General features: G+C 39.1%; 2 protein-coding genes across 2 annotated transcripts in view; both read right to left on the bottom strand.

The window, feature by feature from the left end:
• LOC135218623 (endoplasmic reticulum membrane-associated RNA degradation protein-like) overlaps nucleotides 1–279 on the bottom strand; it is a 374,806-nt gene extending 374,527 nt beyond the window's left edge. Inside the window, 1 exon segment of the mRNA XM_064255060.1 lies at nucleotides 219–279. The gene's annotated coding sequence lies outside the window, so the exon portion shown is untranslated.
• Nucleotides 280–20,408: 20,129 nt separating this feature from the next.
• Nucleotides 20,409–20,840, bottom strand: LOC135218081 (uncharacterized protein K02A2.6-like). Its single transcript, XM_064254224.1, has one exon. The coding sequence runs from the start codon at nucleotides 20,838–20,840 to the stop codon at nucleotides 20,409–20,411; it is 432 nt and encodes a 143-aa protein (XP_064110294.1).
• Nucleotides 20,841–21,623: the final 783 nt, after the last annotated feature.

The following is a 21,623-nucleotide window of genomic DNA, read 5'->3' as shown; positions in this document are numbered from 1 at the left end:
TTGCTAACTATAAGGATTACGGTATGCATGGTTACCGGCACGCCTACCACCGAGGTAGTAGGTAATCATTAGAAGTAGGTAGCTACTATACTAGGTATAGGTAGGTATTAGCTAGTGTGTTGGGAGCGAGCTAAAAACATTTTATGGGATACAGGCAATTGGTGTACTATAACAGGAAGACAGGTCTTATTGCCAAAAAAGAAGACAAGTTTCATTACGGGAATGAAAACGAAAATCAAGAAATAAAGTTGTCGAAGTCGAAGTCACTGACCATTTCACTAATTCGGACAAACTCGTAACTTTGTAAGTTGTAAACAAAACTCATAGTAGTAGCAGTAGTATCGGAATTTGAAACGGCTCCCTCGGTCGTTCTTTTCCCCTTTGTTTGTGTTTGTTTAGGTTTATTGTCTCTGTAGTAGTTTAAATTTTTTATAAATTCCCTGCTTTTTCCAATTCTTCTTTTGATAGATGTACAAACAGAATGATGTTAGCCATCGATTTCTCTTGATATGATTACTGCACGAATCTATATCTGTTTCTAATGTCATTATTAGCCGGGCAGTAGAGTATGAAATGTTCTAAGTTTTTAGTTATTCTTTCACAGCACAAATATTTTGTGTCTCCAGTTTTTAACTTATTCTTATAGTTTAATTCTAGTGTGCCGAATCTAGCCTTACTGATCAGCATTGTTTTTTCAGTGTTATGATACCAGGTTTCTTCTTCTGTCATCCCTATATTTTCTCATCATGTTTAAAGTTGTCTTGTCATTCATTTCTCTTACCCATGCTTTTCTGTCCCATTTATTTATCATTTATTTTAATTGCTTATCTGTAATTGATTAAATTCTACTAAAGATTTTTAACACTTTTATTTGCAGAATCCAAGTGGTTTTCTTAAACATATTGGTCTGTGGTTGTCACATAATATAGTCTATCTCCACCACTCTCGAGTGTATGCCTCTGATAGAACAGTTTATTCTTCCGTCTTTATGACCTCTGTTATGCCCTCCAGCAATCATTTTGATTAATCTCCGGTGTTTGGCCCATCACGAGACGTGGCAGAAAAAGATACGAGGCAGACGTATGAATCAGATGAGAGAGAGAGAGAGAGAGAGAGAGAGAGAGAGAGAGAGAGAGAGAGAGAGAGAGAGAGAGAGAGAGAGAGAGAGAGAGAGTAGCCGTAAGGAAGAGTCATTATTTATTGACAAAATGGGGAAAATTATATTAATAATATATATTACCGAGGATCCAACCTCGGTAATCTTAAAAAGGGGTTGGTAGCAATGGCGTGCAGCTAGACCCAGGCTAACATCCATTCTCTCTCTCTCTCTCTCTCTCTCTCTCTCTCTCTCTCTCTCTCTCTCTCTCTCTCTACTACTACTACTACTACCTAGGGCAATTAAATCAGACTTGTGAATTACAAAAATACATTTATTCAAGAGCAAAGCATTAACTAGATAACTCAGGTTCTTAACAAAATGATTAAATGAAAGGTTGAACTCAGATAACCCACTCCATCTCTCTACTACAATAACCAACATTATTTTAGTCATAAAACTGGGCATAGTCATAGTACAGTTTACATAGTAACACCACGGAACATCAATTAAGTTCCCATTTCAAATATATCACCATATCAGCTCCCGTTTGTCTCAGAACCGCCTATAAAAAGACAGAACACATCGATAAGCAAAAATTAAAAAGCAAAATAAAAAGGTCAAATGATATAGAACATCTTTGAAACAATATTCAAAATACAGTCAAGCCACACTTTTGGCCCAAGAATAAGTATGCTTACCCATGATTCAACACAGATTTCACACACTTCACTAAAAATACTATTGCAGGGGCCATCTTGGCTCTTCGCCGACTCTGTAGCGATCTCCCATCTTGGCTAACTTACTTTCTTATTATGTAGGGAAGAAGCTCGCACGCACACATGCACGAACTCACACACATTGTTCACACCTAAGAAAAAGCCTCAAACCAGATTCATAAGGCATGGCTGCATTACCCCTTGCATAGAAACAGGACATGATCTGATCTGTATAGGCAGCAACTTCGACATCGCGCCACCCGAGTAAGGGTGCGCCAGCACTTCCAAGGCTTGTCACTTCGGGCCACTGTTTCCAAGAAGCTAAATTGATGATCCCTACATTCTAAGAATGTCACAGCCCATCACATCCTCTCAATCAGAAAAAAAAAAAATACAAATCGCATTCACAACGGTGTCTTAAATATATTGTCTTAATTATTCCTTGTTGCATATATACGCTGTCAGAAATCTAAGCATCAAGAACATAGGTTATACGGCAGAGAAAAACTTGAAATAACATCATCATTGTAGAAACAAAATCAAATGGAATGGAAGCATATACAGGAACAGAACTCATATTTGTATTGTGAGGACAAGAGAGAAAGACAGACAGCTGGGTACTGATGTTTATTTACAGTTGTTGTTTTTTATTAAGATGACCTTGTGTCAGCACAGGCTCTTGCTCACCGAGCGGCCCGTAAATATTTACAGGCAAACATGGGTTATAAAGGAGGCTGTGGACGGATATGTAGTATTCAACCTGAACAGAGAGAAACTGGTCCTACGGGCTGCCGAATTTTTGTTTTCTTGCAGACATATATATATGGATATCTATGGGTACAATTGTTGTTCATACATGAATTATATATTGGCGGAAAGGCCAGAGAATTCTACATAAGATGATGTACATTAGAATTTTGAATGTTGTTACAGTGGAATGAAAATAGGGAAAAGACGTTGTCCTTACAAATACTCCCAAAATAGGTTTGAAGTTTGAAAAGCACTAAGCAGGGGAAGGGTTGCATCAAGTAGTACATGCCAATAACCTGACGTTAAATCAGGTAATGTAAAGTGTTCTCCTAAAAGGGCGTTTTTTACTTCTTTTGGATCAAAGCAAATTCTAATCTTGCCATCTTTCTTTGCTACAATTACCAAATGATGGACAAAAAATGTTGATTCTGCCATAGGAGCGATCACTCTAAGAATAACTAACCTGTCTAATTCAGATTTAGTTTACGACGAGCAGGCATAATCCAACAAAGGAGCTTAATTTTCTTTCCATATCATCCTTGTAGTTTTCTTGAACAGTAACATACATACCCTCTCAAAATCGTTTTCTCAAAAATCAACAAGACCCATTTGTTCACTTGCTTTCAGGTTTAATGAAGGGGTAAATAAAAATTTTCTTCAAATACAATAAATTCTACAGAATTCTCCCTTGTTTATTTTAAGATTAACAATATTCCTTCTAGAAACACCTATAGAAACTTGTTCGGTTTTCTTCCATGTTTTTGGTATTTTGATTTCTTAACATTCTTAGCATATCTTTTAGGCACTGTTAACACTAGAACTAGTATAAATTCAGAAGGTTAACCCTTCAACATTTAACAGCATACAACTTTTAAAATAATTTTTATTACTAACATTATTAGTTCCTACAATTTACTCATTCACCTCCAGAAGAGTATTGAAAATCAATTTGATTTATAGATTTACTATTGCTTTTAGCACAAGTTTAACATTTTTCATGGTAAGAGTTAACATCGCACTGACATGTAAAATAATTATGCTGCCACCCCCACAGCGTGTGCAGTGAGTCAGACTGTGTCACGTATGTCGGCAGCCTATAAAGGCAGCATCCAAGACTCACAGGTAAACAATCTCTAACTAGTGACCTCAACATGACCTCTGCTGCCATCAATGCTTTGTTAATTCTTTACAATGCCCCAGAACATTGTAAAAGTGGTCAGCAAGAAGGTTGTGCCCTACAAGGACGTCTCCCCTGGTACCTCTGCAGCAGCTGCCCAGTCATCTACTGCTGTCCCTTCAGCAAGAATCATCCCTGTCAACATCATTGACCCCAACTGACCTCGAGGAGGAACCCTTGACCACAGAACTTAAGGATGTCCAGTCCAAGGATGCCCTTGGCGACAATGAGGGTCGACTATGGATGCAGAGAGGGTCAGCAAGGGGTTCATGTAACAACATTAGAAGAAAACTCATTTTCTGCTCCTAGCAGAGGACCAGGAGAGGATGTTGGGGGATTGGCTGTAAGACAGGGGACTCTCAGAATTTAGGGACACGATGAAGAAGACGTGACTTATGGAAGAAAAGGCCAAGTTCCTCAACACTCCTTTGACAGGAGCGCAACTTAGTACCTGGTTAAAGTTAATCAGGACCAGGCATGGGCGGTTGATGAAGTCCAAGAGCAGCCAGGCATCACAGAGGGACCGGACGGTCAGGGAAAAGTGGATCCTGACGACGTTTAGCTCCTTCAGGAAGAAGAAGCCGAAGACCCTTGGACTGAAAGAGGTAATTGTTCTGCCCTGTATTGGTTTCATATGTTGTGTTTAATAGCATAATGTAAAAGTTTTCATATTTAATATATGCTGTTGCCAAAATAATTAATACATTTCCCTTTTCTTTCCCTTCAGTCCACTGCTGCTGCCTCTGACCTTCCATATGCCCTTGGAGGAGTCGATGTTCATGTTGTGGATGACGATGTCACCATCATCCCCACCATCAAGGAACAGAAGCCTAAAAGAAAAAAGTTTGGCCCCCATGTCATGAGACAAAAGGCTTCATCCTTGAAAGTTAAATATTTCATTATAAAATTTTTGATTTTCATAACATTATGTAGAATTTTTATTGTCTGAATTTTTGCTGATTTCCATTTATGCAATGAAATATATATTACTATTGTGTATTGACTAGTGTTTTTTTCTTTTTCTTAGGCGATAGAAAAAGCCAAAGTGGCCAAAGGCACTGATGGATTGAATAGAGACTAATCCAAACGAGACCTATTGGAATCTCCATCTAAGGAAGGTGGCAGAGGATTGCTCAGAGACTAACCGGTTCTTATTTAGTATCTGCAGATGAAGATCAGGTTTCTAGTGCAGAGACTATGGAAGGCGTCGAAAAAAGGGTCAACCAAATCTCTCGTGCTTCAGCCTGGACCTTCACCATCCTTCATGCTTCAGTTTCCTGCTCCTTCAACATCCTTCACACTTCAGTTTCCTGCTCCTTCAACATCCTTCACACTTCAGCCTCCTGCAGCTTCAACATCCTTTGCGCCTCAGCCTCCTGCACAACTGGACCAAATTTTTCATGACTTATTCCCGCCTGTCCACATACGTCAAAAACGCCAAATATACATCAGTTGGTAACAAGAACGAGCTGGTTCTTGAGTCACATTGCCTTTTTATTGTTTCGTAGCTTTCACTCCCTGTCTAGTTGAAGTTCTTCGTTGGACGAGTGGTTTTCGCGCTCGGCTGCCAATCTGGTGGTCTAAAGTTCGATTCTCGGCTCGGCCAACGCGGAATCAGAGGAATTTAGTTCTGGTGTTAGAAATTAATTTCTCGATATAATGTGGTTTGGATCCCACAATAAACTGTAGGTCCCGTTGGTAGGTGACCAATTGGTTCCTAGCCACGTAAAAATATCTAATCCTTCGGGCCAGCCTTAGGAGAGCTGTTAGTCAGCTCAGTTGTCTGGTAAAATTGTGATATACTTACTCCCTGTCGAATACATTTATACCAATTATATTGTGATAATTTCAACTCACGTGAAGGAAATAAGTCCTTACTATAAAATTTAATTCGATCAAAATTGACTAGCTCATGAGTAGTATTTCCACGAGGTAGCTGTGAGTGACTTCGAGCGACTGTGAGTGACTTCGAGTGACTAGTGTAACTTGAGTAAGTAATCTGCTTGTATCTTTGCCATCGTCACCCACAGAATGTAAAATAGTGTTTACAGTGATTTTGTAGTCACTGTAAACATTATTTTATAGTTTAACATTATGGCCACTTCAACTTTTCTGTAAAGTAAGGGTAGAACGACCCAATCTTGTTTGTAATTTACCTTATAAATTTGTAAATAGGAAGTCAATTCTACTATTTTTGTAATAAAATTGCTAAAATTCATAATTGTTTCCAATCAAGCTGTCATAGTGTACAGGCGGAACCCTATCCCCCAAGGTAAGACTATCGGCCTCCCTCCATCTGCCATGAACCGGTGAACTTTCGCAATACCATTCGCGAGAAATATAGAAATATTTTTGAATTTCAACTTTTATTCAAGAAATATTACAATAGTTTTCAACATGATTTTCTGAAGTATGAAAAGTCACTTCCTATTGTTTTCTTATATTATCGATTCCTGCTAATAAACGGGGCCTGCAGGGGAGATTACATAATCACGAAGGTGGATGCTTTGAGCATTGCCAGTCATGGTTGCTGTGTGTCGGTTTTGGGCAAGTCAGGCTTGGTAAACATTTGTTCAGACCTCCAGTTACCAGGTGCGACCTTAGGTGTCAGCGAGCTCTCTTGATCTGCCTCACTTCTGGTATTAGGATTTTTTTTTTTTTTTTTTTTATTAAAGTTGAGTTGTGTAACACACAAGCAGCCAACACCAAGGAATCAATACGATCATGACGGGGAGTTTATGGGAGTCTGAAAACACTGAATCTGTTCTGGAAACTTATTAATTGGAAAAAATGAGTTCCTGTGCAAGTGGGGTGTGGGGGGGGGGGGGGTGGTGGGGGGGGTGGGGGGGGGGGGGGGGGGGGGGGGGGGGGGGGGGGGGGGGGAGGGCTGGTTCCGGATGTGGATACGTTTCCCGTCTATGTCTCCAAGGGTGTGTGGGAAATTTCATCGTTGTTCAAATTTACAGGCTACCTCCTTTCACTGCTCTGGGGTGCTGGCACTGGCGGATTTACGGTGCTTGAGCAGCCCATGGCCGAAGGTCCCACAGCTGTAAGGGCCTTGCACCTCGGCAAAAAAATGAATAACATAGAGATATATGAAGATTAATTAGATAATAATAATAGTATAGTAATAATGATAATATAATCTTGTGGTGATCAATTAGTAAATAAATCCCCAAAACTTAACACCCTCCCCCCACCAAATGTAAGAGTCCTCTTTGCTTGCCCATAAATAAGAGAGCCCCTAGTGCCCCTAACAACTTAATTCCACCCCTGGGTGCTGGGTACCTGCACGACCTCATCTCCACAGGCAGCCACAATGGCCCTACAAGTCTTATGCACAGTATTGCTGATCGTGTTGGGAGCTACTTGGAATTGGTAGGACAAGGTCTTGTTGGGTTCTCCAGTTGCAAGGAAATGTAGGGTATTTGCCATATGCAGGCCTGATTCAATGAGTCTTTTCCAAAATGTGCGGGTATAGGGCATGACCTACTCCACTATTTCCTCTGTAATCCTGGTGAAATTGCGGTACAGCCCTGGAGTTTTAGTTAGCAATTCTTTCAGCAAGTTGTCATAGTCTGCCTTCTTGTCTTTGTTTATAAGTAGGGTAGGGCCAAACCCAGCATCTTCATTCTTCTTCAATTCTTGCGTTTTCGTGCCTCCAGGCACGCAACTATTTGTTAACTGGACCATGGCATTGTAATAACCCAAAATGCATTCTACTAATTCAGGATCAGAAGGGTACTCAGGTATGAGGTTCAGCAAATACATGTCCTCCATTGTTCTTGCTCTGCCTGGGACTGCTACGAGGAATGATGGGTGCCAAGTTTCACCTGGCACTTTATGTATATATATATATATATATATATATATAGATATTTATATAATATATATATATATAAGCGCTCTTTATTCAGTGTATATATATACCTATATATATATATATATATAGATACAGTGCTCTTTATTCATTGTATATATCTATATATATATATATATATATATATTCATATAATATATTATATATATATGTGCTATTAGTCATGCTCTTTCCCTCCACAGTCGCGGCAGATTATTTAAGATATTCAAAAATATCAATTTGTAACATATATTCTACAGCGTTTACACATCACATTCCACTTACTTCTGTGAAATGAAATATTCATATTGACTTTATACCTGCCATTATGATAGCATACAAGAGTAGTGCATGTTGCTCTCTTCCTATTCATTATTCCTGATTATACTCTTAAGCCTCAGTCACACATTGGCGATTTCACACTGCGACTGACATAATGGCTGGATTTGGTGATCAATCGCCTATAGTCATTGACCTAGGTACCCCCGCCCAAAAAGAAATGTCAGCTGATAACGACTCGATGACGACTTCTTCAATGAACCGTTACGACAGCATTGTGTAAGCTGAGATGCAATAACAGGTACTTAGTCATACAAGCAAATCACCGATGATTTAAGCCATGCCAACAATTTTAATCATTTTTACAGGACGGCGACTTCCGTGAAGGCATGATCCTTTTTGATGATATAATTGTAATTTAGCTGACTTGTGTAGCGGGATCATGTCTGAACATGGATGCCGCCATACACACACACACACACACACACACATTATATATATATATATATATATATATAATATATAATATATACATATATATATATATGTGTATATATATATATATATATATAGATGTGTATATATATACTTATATATATATATATATATATATATAATGTGTGTGTGTGTGTGTGTGTGTATGGCGGCATCCATGTTCAGACATGATCCCGCTACACAAGTCAGCTAAATTACAATTATATCATCAAAAAGGATCATGCCTTCACGGAAGTCGCCGTCCTGTAAAAAATGATTAAAATTGTTGGCATGGCTTAAATCATCGGTGATTTGCTTGTATGACTAAGTACCTGTTATTGCATCTCAGCTTACACAATGCTGTCGTAACGGTTCATTGAAGAAGTCGTCATCGAGTCGTTATCAGCTGACATTCTTTTTGGGCGGGGGTACCCTAGGTCAAAATGACTATAGGCGATTGATCACCAAATCCAGCCATTATGTCAGTCGCAGTGTGAAATCGCCAATGTGTGACTGAGGCTTAAGAGTATAATCAGGAATAATGAATAGGAAGAGAGCAACATGCACTACTCTTGTATGCTATCATAATGGCAGGTATAAAGTCAATATGAATATTTCATTTCACAGAAGTAAGTGGAATGTGATGTGTAAACGCTGTAGAATATATGTTACCAAATTGATATTTTTGTTTGAATATCTTAAATAATCTGCCGCGACTGTGGAGGGAAAGAGCACTGAACTTGTAATATATTAATACAAGAATAACTAAAACTAGATACCTTATGATAAGAAAAAAAACAACCTCTCCCCGCCAGTATGAGACCATCTCAAACAGATGAACTTAGTCTACTGCTTCGATTGCCCAATGTCCGGATGTCTTGGCGCTTACATCAGGATAACCAGCGTACGTCTGTCGATGAGAGTCTCCTACCATACCCATGAGGGCGTCATCAAGAATAACAATCGCACTGACCAGCCACAATGCAGCTATCTCCCACAGTATTATTCAGAATACACAAAAAATGATTGGAAAGGCTCCCGATCTACGTTGCCTGTGCATGTTGGAAGTGCTCCTTATTCAAGAGCAGAAGCCCTCGGTGAATACCACGCAGGAGGCCTTCCTGCTACCAACTAATATGAGAAAAACACCATGAACGCAGACAGTACTATCATACTGCAGCAAAATACCAACCCATTGCAAGACAACACCACAGCGAAGAGAATACCGAAGTAGAAAAACCAGAGTATTACCAGAAGTAACGTCACACAGCTTTCGGCCAATAAAAATCCGGCCCATAGTGATGTCATGCAACCTCGTGACGCCACACAGTTGTCGACCAATCCAAAATTCAGCCTTGCTGTGTGACGTCACAATCCTGGGAAAAATCGACCAGGCTACAGCAGCGCAGATATTAAGGGTTCGAAAGACCCCTGTTGAATCCCTGATATAAAAGACAGGAGTCCACACCAACAAAACAGTCCCCTCGCACCCCCCACCGTGAAAGGATGCCTGGAAGAGCCAGGCAAAACGTCAGTGCAGAATATTTATGATATTAGAAAATATACATTTTTTTTTGTATAGATTCTAATGGACTAACAAACCCTCTACGGGGGTTACACCTCACATTTCACTTACCTATGTGAAATAAAATAGTATACTGCCTTTAACCGTGCTTTTACAATGCCTAGCATTAGTTACAACGAGAAAGCCGCTATCAGAAGAATAGAAAAGAAACTAAAAGAATCCAATGCCACTGAAGCAGCCACCATCTTGTTCAACAGTTTAACGGCCATTTTCCAGCTTCGCCGAGAGTAATTCCTAATGTAAAGGACCTCAGTTTTTGTAATACTAGGTAGGAAAAACGCAATTTACTTTCGAGAATTATAAGTCAACTTATATTAATCATAAGGATATGTTTAGAAAGTTCACACCTTGAAGGAGATAAAACGGGTGAATATCAGATAGGCCCATAATCCACACATTATATGATGCATAAACCAATAAAAGACATTGGACATTATAGGTCTACATAATTTTTATAATCTTGTTATTTCGAAAGTAGATAGAATCCTTAAGAAAATTCTCAGAAAATTATCATTGTGTAACTTTAAGTTAAACTGAGCATATTCCGGTTTTGTAGAGTACAAATTGCTTCTTATTACTATTATCATTTAAGGTTATTGCTTCTTCAGTAACCTTTGATCGGAGTATAGGAACTGTGAGATCAAATGTCAGACTTCTGGACCTTTTCGAATGAGTGAGGAATCGTAACTCATACGAAAAAAGGCTAGGCAGAATCTTAAGAGTCGGAGGCAGTAAGGTAAAGACCCGAAAAGGGTTTGTCTTAAAGTCATTTTCTCCTTCCTCCCATTGTTACAGAAAGGAGAAGGATTGTCTCTATTATTCTACAAGGGGAAAAAAGGGAAAAGAACCCAGGTCCTCAGTCTTCCGTAGCAGCCAGGCGTCGACACACGATACTCAAGCTGTAGTTGACTTGTTGACATAATAAAAAACTCATAAACGTCAAGTAAGACGTATAAGGAAAGAGTGGTTGATAAAAACGAATTAAATACTCCCATGTGAATTTGTTAAGAGTTTAAATTTGACCCCAAGGACTTTCATAATGTTTATTGAATGCTTCATAAATGGAGGAAGAATTCCATGAAAAGATAATTAAGTTCGTAATCGTTTGCTTTCGTTTCAAAGTTGACACATACGATAGGCCTAATATTTTTGCTATTTCATTAAAAGGGTTAATAGTGATTTGTTTTTGTTTAAAGACTGAGCTTATGACTTAGATGTAAGCAATGAAAAAAACATTCAGTCCATTATTGTTTGATTTTGTTTCGTCAGAGAGTACAATATTATTTTGTTCTCATATCAAAAACGAATTACATACGTGGTGCATGATCATGAATAGACGCATATAGGCCGTCATGATAAATATTTATTCTCATTGAAAAACTGTCTTGCATATATGGTTTATAACCATGATTAACATAAAAAGCTTGATCTGTTACGATGGCTTTTGGATTTTATTTGCCAAAGCCAAGTCTCGTTTATATAGGAGGTTTCAATGAAATCTACAAGACATTCAAGAATGATGCTGCCACTTTCAACCTTCAATATACACAATTATTTTTCCCGTGGAAAAATGGCAAAATTATAAATATATATTATTCTGAATTCCGTATCAATTATTAAAAACAAGTAAATCCAATGTATTGTAAGGACAACGCCCTTTCACTAATTTTCATTTAACTATAACAACATGCCGAATTCTAGTGTGGAATTTTCTGGCCTTTCCACCGATATAATTACCATGTATAACACAAGACTGCGTCTGTAGTTATTTTGATGAAATGTAGTCTGTAAGGAAAAACAAATCTACTGAGGTTTATCGATTGAGATGAGCTATTTACTCAGGCTGCCTGCCTGCAGGCCAAAGAAAAACTGTGCAGGTTGTCCACACTAACGTTCAGTTATAACTGCAGTCCAACTGTGATGTTATAACTGCACAGTCGGACTGTGAAGGCAAATCTTCGCCACTAACGATAGAGGCCGTTTCGTCAGTCCTGCGGAGCAAGATGGAAGAAGAACAGGTGGAACCACGCGCAGCTCGAGACGAGGCAGTGACGTCACAAGAACTACTAACTGTAAAATATTTCTGTAATGTGTTCTAGCCACATTGCATTGTTTTATAGTTAAATTAGTTCATTATTAAGTTGTTATAATATGATGAAATGATATTTCTCATTACAGAAGAAAATATATTGTCATATAGCCCTAAATATTACATGAATGCTAAGCTATCGAATAAACTCAACAGTGGTGTGAAACAATTTTTTTCTCCTGCTTCAGAAAATTCAGCAAAGGTATTGCTAAATAATAATGCTCATAATAAATATTCATTGTGTCAATATAGACTATTTTTGAGTCTTGGAATTGAAAATCATTACTATAGCATATAATTTGACCCACAAAACGAAGCAAAATAATGAGTGCAAAATAATGACCATGATTTAATGTGTGTAAGTAATCTTGGGGTCAAGAAATTTAAATCCAAAATCTGAAGACTATCAAGGCCCTGTAAGCATTAGATTATTAGTTAGTATTTGCAACAAATAAATTTTTTTTGGTCTCATTTCAGAAGCGGGTGGATGTTAAATAAGGCCTTTTTCTCACATTTTTAGCCTTTTAAACTCTTGCATTGGTCTGGATCTATTACTGTAAATGAAATACGACCAGGATAAAAAATAATATATTACCTGAGGCAAGAATTCTGTCGTGAGTTTACTAACCTAATATGCCTACTGAAAATCATGAAGGGCTTTGGCCATAATATTAGTCCTACTTACTTATTAGTGAATTCGTTTTAGCTAGATATCTGCCTGAAGCGTTCCCTAAAAAGGATTCAATAATTGTCGAAAAAAAAAACTTCTTTTAGCAGCCAAGTTCAGGGAGGCCTTTTCAGAGAGCTCTTTAAGAGGAGGAATCTAGATTAAGTGTATGTACTATTAACCCACGAATTGATGAAAATACAGAGAGAGAGAGAGAGAGAATTATGTCATAAATTTTCCTTGTCCCATAAAAAATCTAGGCTAGACCTATGCGCCTATATGCTGTAAGCCTAGGTATTTTAGTTTATAGCAATGCGCCTAATAGCAACATAGAGTTAACAAACAATATGAGAGGGTTGATAATAGGCTTAAGCAAAATCACTTTCATGAAAATTATATCAGGTCATCAAGCAAAAGTGTTGCATACATATAGGCTTATAAAATAAAATAATTATACAAAAGGAAGGCATACAAAGATCTGAATTGTAAGCTTTATAAACATGCTTTATAAATAGATTAATCAAAAAATTTTTGTATTCAAAAAAAAAAAAACTCGGCTGATTAATAAACCAACCCACAAAAAAAAATTTTTTTCATTTGAGAAATATTGACGGGATTGGGTCTCTATCTCTCTCTCTCTCTCTCTCTCTCTCTCTCTCTCTCTCTCTCTCTCTCTCTCTCTCTGTCTTACATAATTTCAATTCCAAAATAGGCTATGCCAACTAAAATTATCTACTGATATAGCAAATACACAAATTATTTACCTGGAGTTATATCTTGGTATACATGTGTTGAGTAGACAAAGCAGTATCCTTCAATTTGCATGCATTTTTTAGGATAATAATCTAAAAGTATATATCTAAGGCTTTTTCCAAAATCACCAGGGACAAAGTGAATGGAGCATATTCTTGCATTCTCCACGCTGAAATCATCTTTCCTTTTGCACATATTAACCCAAGATTTGCAAAGAGATGGATCCTTTGGAAATCTGTAGAATGAAATGCCTTTTTCTTGGCGATGGCGATCATGATTATTGTAACCAAACACAGCACATACCACCATCTTTGTTGTCTCTTATCAACTGATTGAAATGCTAAAAGATCGGCGAATCCCCTCCAAAACAGTATGCATAGCCAATGAACCTCTTGCCACTTACTCAGCTGGGTTCCAAGTGACGTCACTGCGCAGGAAAACAAAACAGTATGCATAAAAAGCCAATGAACCTCTTGCCACCCTTACTCCAGCTGGGTTCCCAAAGTGACGTCACTTGCGCAGGGAAAACAAAACAAAACTCGTTTCTCCTCACGAACTCACCTTACTCTTCTTCCACCTTGCTGCGTTAGGAGGCATGGCGTCAACACACGATGCTCTGGCTGATAATCGACTTGCTGACGTCATAAAAAAAACAAAAAAAACTCATAAACGTCAAAAGTAAGACGTCCAGTTGAGAGAGTGATTGATAAAAACGAATTAAATATTCCCATGTGAATTTGTTAAGAGTTTAAATTTGGCCCCAAAGACCTTCCTAATGATTATTGAATATTTTATGAATGAGGGAAGAGTTCCATGGAAAAATAATTAAGTTCGTAATCGTTGCTTTCGTTTCAAAGTTGATGCATACGATAGGCCTGATATTTTTTCTATTTCATTAAAAGGGTTAATAGTGCTTCGTTTTTGTTAAAGATTGACTTTCTTATGGCGTGATACAATGAATGAAAATCCATAGTTTACTACTGTCCTCCTGTGTTTCATCAGTTTATTGATTAGTCTAATTTCATTTAAAAGCAAACTTCCGTGAGATGTAAGCAATGAAAAAAAAAAAAAAAAAAAAAAAAAAACATACAGTCCAATATTGTTTGATTTTGTTTCGTCAGAGAGTAGAATATTATTTTGTTCTCATTTTAAAACAAATTACATACATGGTGCAAAATCATGAATAGAAGCATATAGGCCTCTTCTTGTTTTTACATTTATTTTGCCATAATAGTTATATTTATTTCTCATTGAAAAACCAAAAAAAACCGTCTTGCATATATGGTTTATAACCACGGATAAACATACAGTCTTAATCTGTTATGATAGCCTTTGGATTTTATTTGCCAAAGCAAAGTCTCCTTCATATAGAAGGTTCCAATGAAATCTACAAGACATTCAAGAATGATGCTGTCATTTTCACCTTCATTATACTATTATTATTTTTCCTGTGAAAAAATGGCAAAAATTATGAATATATTATTCTGACTTCCATATATTTAATAAAACCAATCTCAATGTTCTTAATTCAGCACATGTTATCTGTCTGTGGACGGACAGGGAAACTGAGCTAAAAAAAGTTGCCTTATGCCACGTTAATGTTAGTGCACATTGTGCAGGGCCATTTGGCCTGAGGTTCATCGATTGAGATGAGCTAGTTTAACTCAGGCCGCCTGTGCAGGCCAGAAAAAACCTGTGCAAGTTGTCCACACTAATGTTCAGTTTATAACTGCAACAGACCGATTGTTCAGTTATAACTTGCACAGGCATAACTGAACGTTAGTGGCAGGCTTAGATTCTACCTGTCCTGTTAAAAGAGCCAGTAAGAAAACACAGCTTGTTGAGCAGTCGCTAGATGTCCAGGAAAAATGTCTCCAAGGACTTGTGTGTAACACCTAAAGGATACAGACATAAATGTGTCCAATGAGACCACATTTCTGTACCCAGCCACAACAGATTCCTCCAGAATGTGAGGGATGGACTAAGCCACTGATTCCGTGAGCTCTCGGGGGGACCATACAGGTGACGTCGTCGTCAGCTGCAGAGAACCTCCTCCTGATCATCTCACAAAATTAGGAGAAAGACGTAACCTTAGATACTTCTTTCTTGGGCGAGTCACTACTGGTGAAAAGTTGTTGACATTCATGTTAGGGATGTTGAGTCTTTTTCAAAAGTACAGCAACATGCTAACAGGACAAAGTAACAATTGATCTGATCATCGATTACAAAGTCCAAGGCATATGGGACTATGAAGGACTCGCACTTGGCAACAGATGCTGAATGATTTGGAGTTCACTACGACATCTGAGATGGAGTTTAGATGTTGGTCCTCATTTTTTTGAAGGGTGACATCAAAGAATTTCCATGCAATTCGTCTATTCTCTTTGCCAATGCCGGAGTGAGGCAAGGTTCGTTCTTGAGAAACAGATCTCTGCCCGAGGATTCTTGCAAGGGCATGTGCAAAGCACAAGATAGGAACCCTAAAACGAAAGTCAAATGTCACCCAGAGATCTGGGGTCCCTGTGGTGGCCAAGACACAGAGAAGTTTTCTTTCACGAACTGAATCGGAGAGAAGCAACTCTCATGGTTTGACCAGAGAAAAAGTCCCATCAATGACACCAACCAGCAAAGACGGTTCCAATCCTTGGAATGATACAGAGGACTGAAAGAGTTATCCAGTTATTTCTGTTTCTGCTTGGCGAGAAAGCCTATGGCTGCAAGGGCTGTTTAGTCTTTAGTTGTGAAGACATGGATTGGACTGCCTGAGAAACCACTCCTGTGTCGCTGACAGTGAAGGTTCTGGTCAGGGAGGAACTTCCCTCATTACCTCAGAAGCAGTGCTAGGAGGTTGGGCAAAAGGCAAAATCTTCTGGTCCTTCATTTTCAATTCAGGGTGAACAATGTTTGTTGAACACCTTGCTTAGAATAAAAATGGAGAGAAGATGAAAAACTATTGTGTTTGCCCCAAAGAGCCAACCTGAGTCAACGTAGTGGCTCATGGGTCAGGTGTGATGGAGCAGAAGACTTACAGATTCTGTTGTACCAGGTGGTACACAGAAGATGATAGGGACTCTTGTGAGACAGATCTCTCTCTGATGATTCTCACAAGGACGTGTGTGGAGCACAAGACAGGAACCCTAAACAAGAGTCAAAAATGCTGCCCAGAGACCTGTGGTTGGTTCCTGTGATGGCAAGACAGAGAGATGTTTCTCATTAATAGTTAAATCACGACTGAGCAGAAACAATATTAAGACTAGCAATCTCTTTGTGAAAGATTAGGGAAGAAGCACTCCGCCTCCATCACTTGAATCCCTAGGCTGAATTTTGCCTGACAAATACATTCCATTCGGAAAGTGTTTGGCTGATAGAGCAATCTATAGTTACACTTGAGCACCTGCAATGTCAATCAAAAACAAGAGGGAAATGAGACCCTCTTGTTGGTAATAAATGCCACTACTGTGGTGTTGAAACTTTCGGGAGGTCTGAAAGGCTTGCCCTGAGTTTCAGGATGTTGATGAGAAGGTACTTATTGTCTTGGTTGCAATATCTCGAAGACAATGGTCCTACAGGTATACACCTATTACTCGATTGGTACATCAGATAACAGAAGCATGTCATGAGGAAGAATATGCAGGGCCCTGTTGATTGAGCACAGCTTAATTCCTTCCTTATCATTTGAGAGAGAAAAAGGATTAAGGACTGGAAGCAAACCTCCTTCATTCTCCAATGAAGAGAGTGAAGGAGAAGCTGTCCCAAGGGGGTACTATGGTGACAACAGGACACCAAAGATGACTAGCTCTTAGCCGAATTGGCTGTTCCCGAAATGAGAACACGGGAGAGAATGGGGCATGGAAGTTTCATGAAGAAGGTCGGAAGAAAGCAGGTACTTCTCCTAAAGGATACTTACTACCAGGTCTCAACTACATGTCATTACTAAATCCAGAGTCTCGACAGACAATCCTTTTTCCAATGGCACAGCCAAGCAGTAGGAGAATGCCTGTTACGAGCATTCTTTCTTATCTCCTTACTTCTGCCCTTTTCCCAATCGGAAAGAAAGTTGAAAGAGAAGCACGTATGAGCTCTCTCTCAGAAGAGAAAGAAGAAGGGCTGGCTATTTCTGTGATCGTCCTTTGAAGCCTGAGATTTCTTAGGGAATGAGGAAGAGTTTTTGTCGGACCCTAAGGTCAGGCCAAGCAAATTACAAAGACCCAAGGGCTTTGGCCATTGCTCAGAGGACAAGACAGATGCCTCGGCACCAATTTGTGCCAGTTCCTGATGGTTCGAGCATGAGTTTGGCGATCTGAATTAGGACAAAGTCCCTTTTGCTAAGCACAAGAAATTACTCACAGGTTGCTGAATGGTGCTGGGTAGGGAAGAAACACCAACAGGCCTCCCTTCAAAAAGCAGAGTCCACTCCAGAAATAATAGCATCTAAGGAGACAAAGGTATAAAGGAGTGAAAGATTCACAAAGATCTCATAGAAGATGACTGAAGGGAAGCCACCCATAGCAGTGTCCTTCAGGCTTGCTGTTTCTTGTTGTTAGAAGGGATACCATCTTGGCAGAGAAAACACCATGAGGGACCCCAAGTCCGGGTAAAAAGCAGGAGAGGGGCAGGGCAATCTGCAGTCAGCACAGGACCTCTCCAAGATAAAAATAAAAAAATTGCTCCTGTTGTGCAGCAAAGGAGAAGAGAACCTGATTGTGAGTCTCAAAACTGAATGAAGTCACTCCTTATCTGGAGAAAAGGTATTCATCTATACGTGAACAAACTCACAGCAAGGAATGCATTGCCCCTATGAAAACCTTTGTATCTCCTGAAAGAGCAAGGGGCCTTGAACAGTGAAGATTATCCACGGGTGGTCCTATCCCAGAGATCCATGTGCTGACGAATCGGCGTAAAGATCTCTTCAAAATGAAAAATTGAAGGTTTTTGTATTCAAAGAAAAAATCCTCGAGGTTTTCTAGGCCGCGCAACTCCGAGATTTTCTCTCCTTGAAGGGAGATTCGACAGGACCCAAGGAAACTTTCTTTGACTTCTCGAGTGTATGACAAGAGTTATCTGAAGATCGATCTCGAGATACCAACCTTTGTTGTAGCTGAATTCCGACCGAGAGAGTCAAAGGAACAGGTAAGGAGAAAAGGCATATCTACCTGTCCTGCAAGAAGAACCAACAAGAGGGGTAGGCTGTGGTCGGTCATCAACCTGTGAGGATGACAGCACAGGGAAGGAGGGTGGTGCTTATGCCATGGCAAAGCACCAACCTGAGGAGAGTATAAAGTTACCTCGAACAGCTGACACGTGACTCAGCTGATCCAAGTAGGTTGAGCTGACTTGAGCAAGCCGAGTAGATCATGAATGAGATTTGGGAAGTGGGCAATGAATGAGCCGAGCCAGCCGATGACCAGGGCCCTGGCATGGCAACGTAACCCGAACTAAAGACAAGCAAGCCAAGCCTAACCAAACTGATTGCAGAAATGCAACCAGGGTCCTGTTTCGTTGGGCAAGTCGAGCCATAATTAGAGGGTGAGCAGTACTCGTCTGTCAAGAACTATCACTTCCATCCCTAAGTGGTCTAGTCTCCTTCGAGGTTGAAGTCCCTCAAGAAGAAAGCTCAAAAGGGATCCTGTGTCTGCTATCCTGCATGTTCAGACCCTAAGGCAGGACAAAAAATGTTACGACGGACCTGGGACTGGGCAGATACCGGCAGGTGGTGTCAAAACACCTGACTTGTTTCAGCACATACTATCATTATTCTTAAACCAGGCCAATGAGTGACTCCATTTGTTACTTGCTTTGAAAGCGCTTGAGATTCTGCAGAATCCATGGTACTCAAAAACTCTCCAGTTGAGCACTCGTGATTCCAGCAAGGAATCCAAGTGCCTGGTTAAACTGGAATCTCGTAGATTGATCTATCGGGAGCGGTCTCCTCTTGGCTTCCTGAGAAACAGAAGGGGCACAAGCAGCACCAGTTTTTAGAGCAGACTTCTAAAAACTGGAACCGAGATCACGACCTTACCGAGGTCACGCCCCTCGAGACTCCAGAAACACAAGTATAAAGGTGGTGGCCTGAGATGAGGACTGAAGGATATATACAGCTGCTTAAAGTTGGCCAGCCCGAGTGTGGCTTTTTCTCTAAGACCCAAGGCGGGATCACAACAACACACAATGCATTAGTGTAACAGCAGAGCTGTGATATGAGCTTACTTATATACAACAGTTCCTTCCCTAAGATAAGACATAAAACTAAACAATAAGCATCAGAAATCTTCAAATTCAATCAGGGGTTCAACACTCTACTGGATCTCCTTAAAACCGGAGTATGGGATACACATGATCATCACTCTTATTTATTTGAACATTACATGGTACATCATTATCAGATGATTCTACACAACCTTCCGAGGCTTGCAGCTAGATTATTGTTACAAGATCCATCTAAACTACTGGATTAATAAGGTTTACTAGTATAATCAAGGCATTAATTGTCATGGTGTCTCCTTTCCCATAACATTTTTCGAAAATTATGCACTTGAACAAGATAATTTCTTACTCCTAAAAAACTTCTGAAATTTTCCTTTCAAACCTAGGGCTCTTTTCTTCCAAAATGTTTTGCAAAACCTGCATCTCCATTATTTTTAGGAGTTTCCTGAGAGAACAATTTCTTTGACCAAACCTCCAAATCTCTAATTTTCTTAGAATGGACCTTAACTGATTCAATGGTTGTTTAAAGGAAACGACCAAACAATAGTTCAGCAGGTGACTTTCCAGTACTAGAATGTGAACTACTTTAATAATTGTACAAGATCCTACAAAGTGTAGGGTTTAAAGATTACACTCAAACCTTTTTTAAGCCTTCCTTACACTCTCTCACAGCTCACTCAGCTAATCCACTTGGGGAAGGGTTAAATGGTGCATGAGTTATAAGACTTACACCATTTTTCTTATAAAAAGCCTTAATCACCTCTGAACAGAATATGGAGCATTATCTGATACAATCTCATCTGGAATTACAAAATTAGGAAAGGTTTTCCTAAGTAACTCAATAGCAACATTTAATGTCGTTGAGGAGGTAACATGGACATCCATAAACTTAGTATAAGCATCTACAATCACAAGAAAATACTTATTATCCACCAGCCCAGCATAATCTATGTGCAATCTAGACCACACTTTACCAGGTGAAGGCCAAAAAAGAACAGGAGCTTGATTTGGTTGATAATTATTAGCATAACCAAATATGACAAACTCTTCGTTAACCTCTGCAGTATCTTGATCAATCTTAGGCCACCAAACCCAATTCCTAGCTTCTGCTTTTATGACATTCATACAATTATGACCACTATGTAAGTGATCCAACACTTTACACCTCAATAGAGTGGGTCTGACCATTCTGTTTCTATACAGTACAACATCATCATATAAAACTGAGATCTGCCTTCATGGTGCCATACTCCGACAATCTTGGATCCCTTTTAGACCAACCAAATTTAATACACTAAAGGATTTTATTTTAAAACTTCATCCTTTCTGGTACATTTCTGTATAACCCCATAAGAAATCTCATCAAAATCTACTGCTTCAACCAACTTAATGTATTCACAGGCCTTCTCGATCTATCTGAGATAGTTCCGTTCAGCAGACGAGTTTTTTACTCTCACAAAATATACAGGAACCTCTTTTCCATCAATTTTCTGTAACGAAAAAAACCAAAACCACGCTTCAACAATCAATGAACTTTCTCCATCATAATTACATAACAATGGACTTTCAACCAAATCTTTTCTCACAGTTTCAAAAGTAGTTTGTTCAAGTTTATTCCACTTGAATTTTTGCAGTCTTTTTCAACAGATCGTACACGGGAGCACACTTACTAGAATAATTCTGAACAAACTTACGGAAATACATAACCATACCAAGAAAAGACTGAACTTCTGCACAGAAGTGGGAGATGGAGCGTCTTATATAGATTGGTCCTTTTTAACAGAAGGTCTCACATCTTCACCGAAATGTGATAGCCCAAATATTCTAATTAAGATACCTTAACAACAGACTTCCTCTTATAATCTAAGTATTATGCTCTTTGCCAAATACTAAATCTTTATTAAATCTAAGGTCATATTCCTCTTCAGTTTCTCCACTGATAATTATGTCATCTAAATAGACAACCAAACA

The sequence above is a fragment of the Macrobrachium nipponense genome, chromosome 9, assembly GCF_015104395.2.
Source record: "Macrobrachium nipponense isolate FS-2020 chromosome 9, ASM1510439v2, whole genome shotgun sequence".
Lineage (NCBI taxonomy): Eukaryota > Metazoa > Arthropoda > Malacostraca > Decapoda > Palaemonidae > Macrobrachium > Macrobrachium nipponense.
This window is presented reverse-complemented; position numbering and strand designations above follow the sequence as displayed.

Coding starts and splice junctions, on each gene's coding strand:
- LOC135218081 (XM_064254224.1), bottom strand. CDS start 20,840: ATGGTCAGACCCACTCTATTGAGGTGTAAAGTGTTGGATCACTTACAT.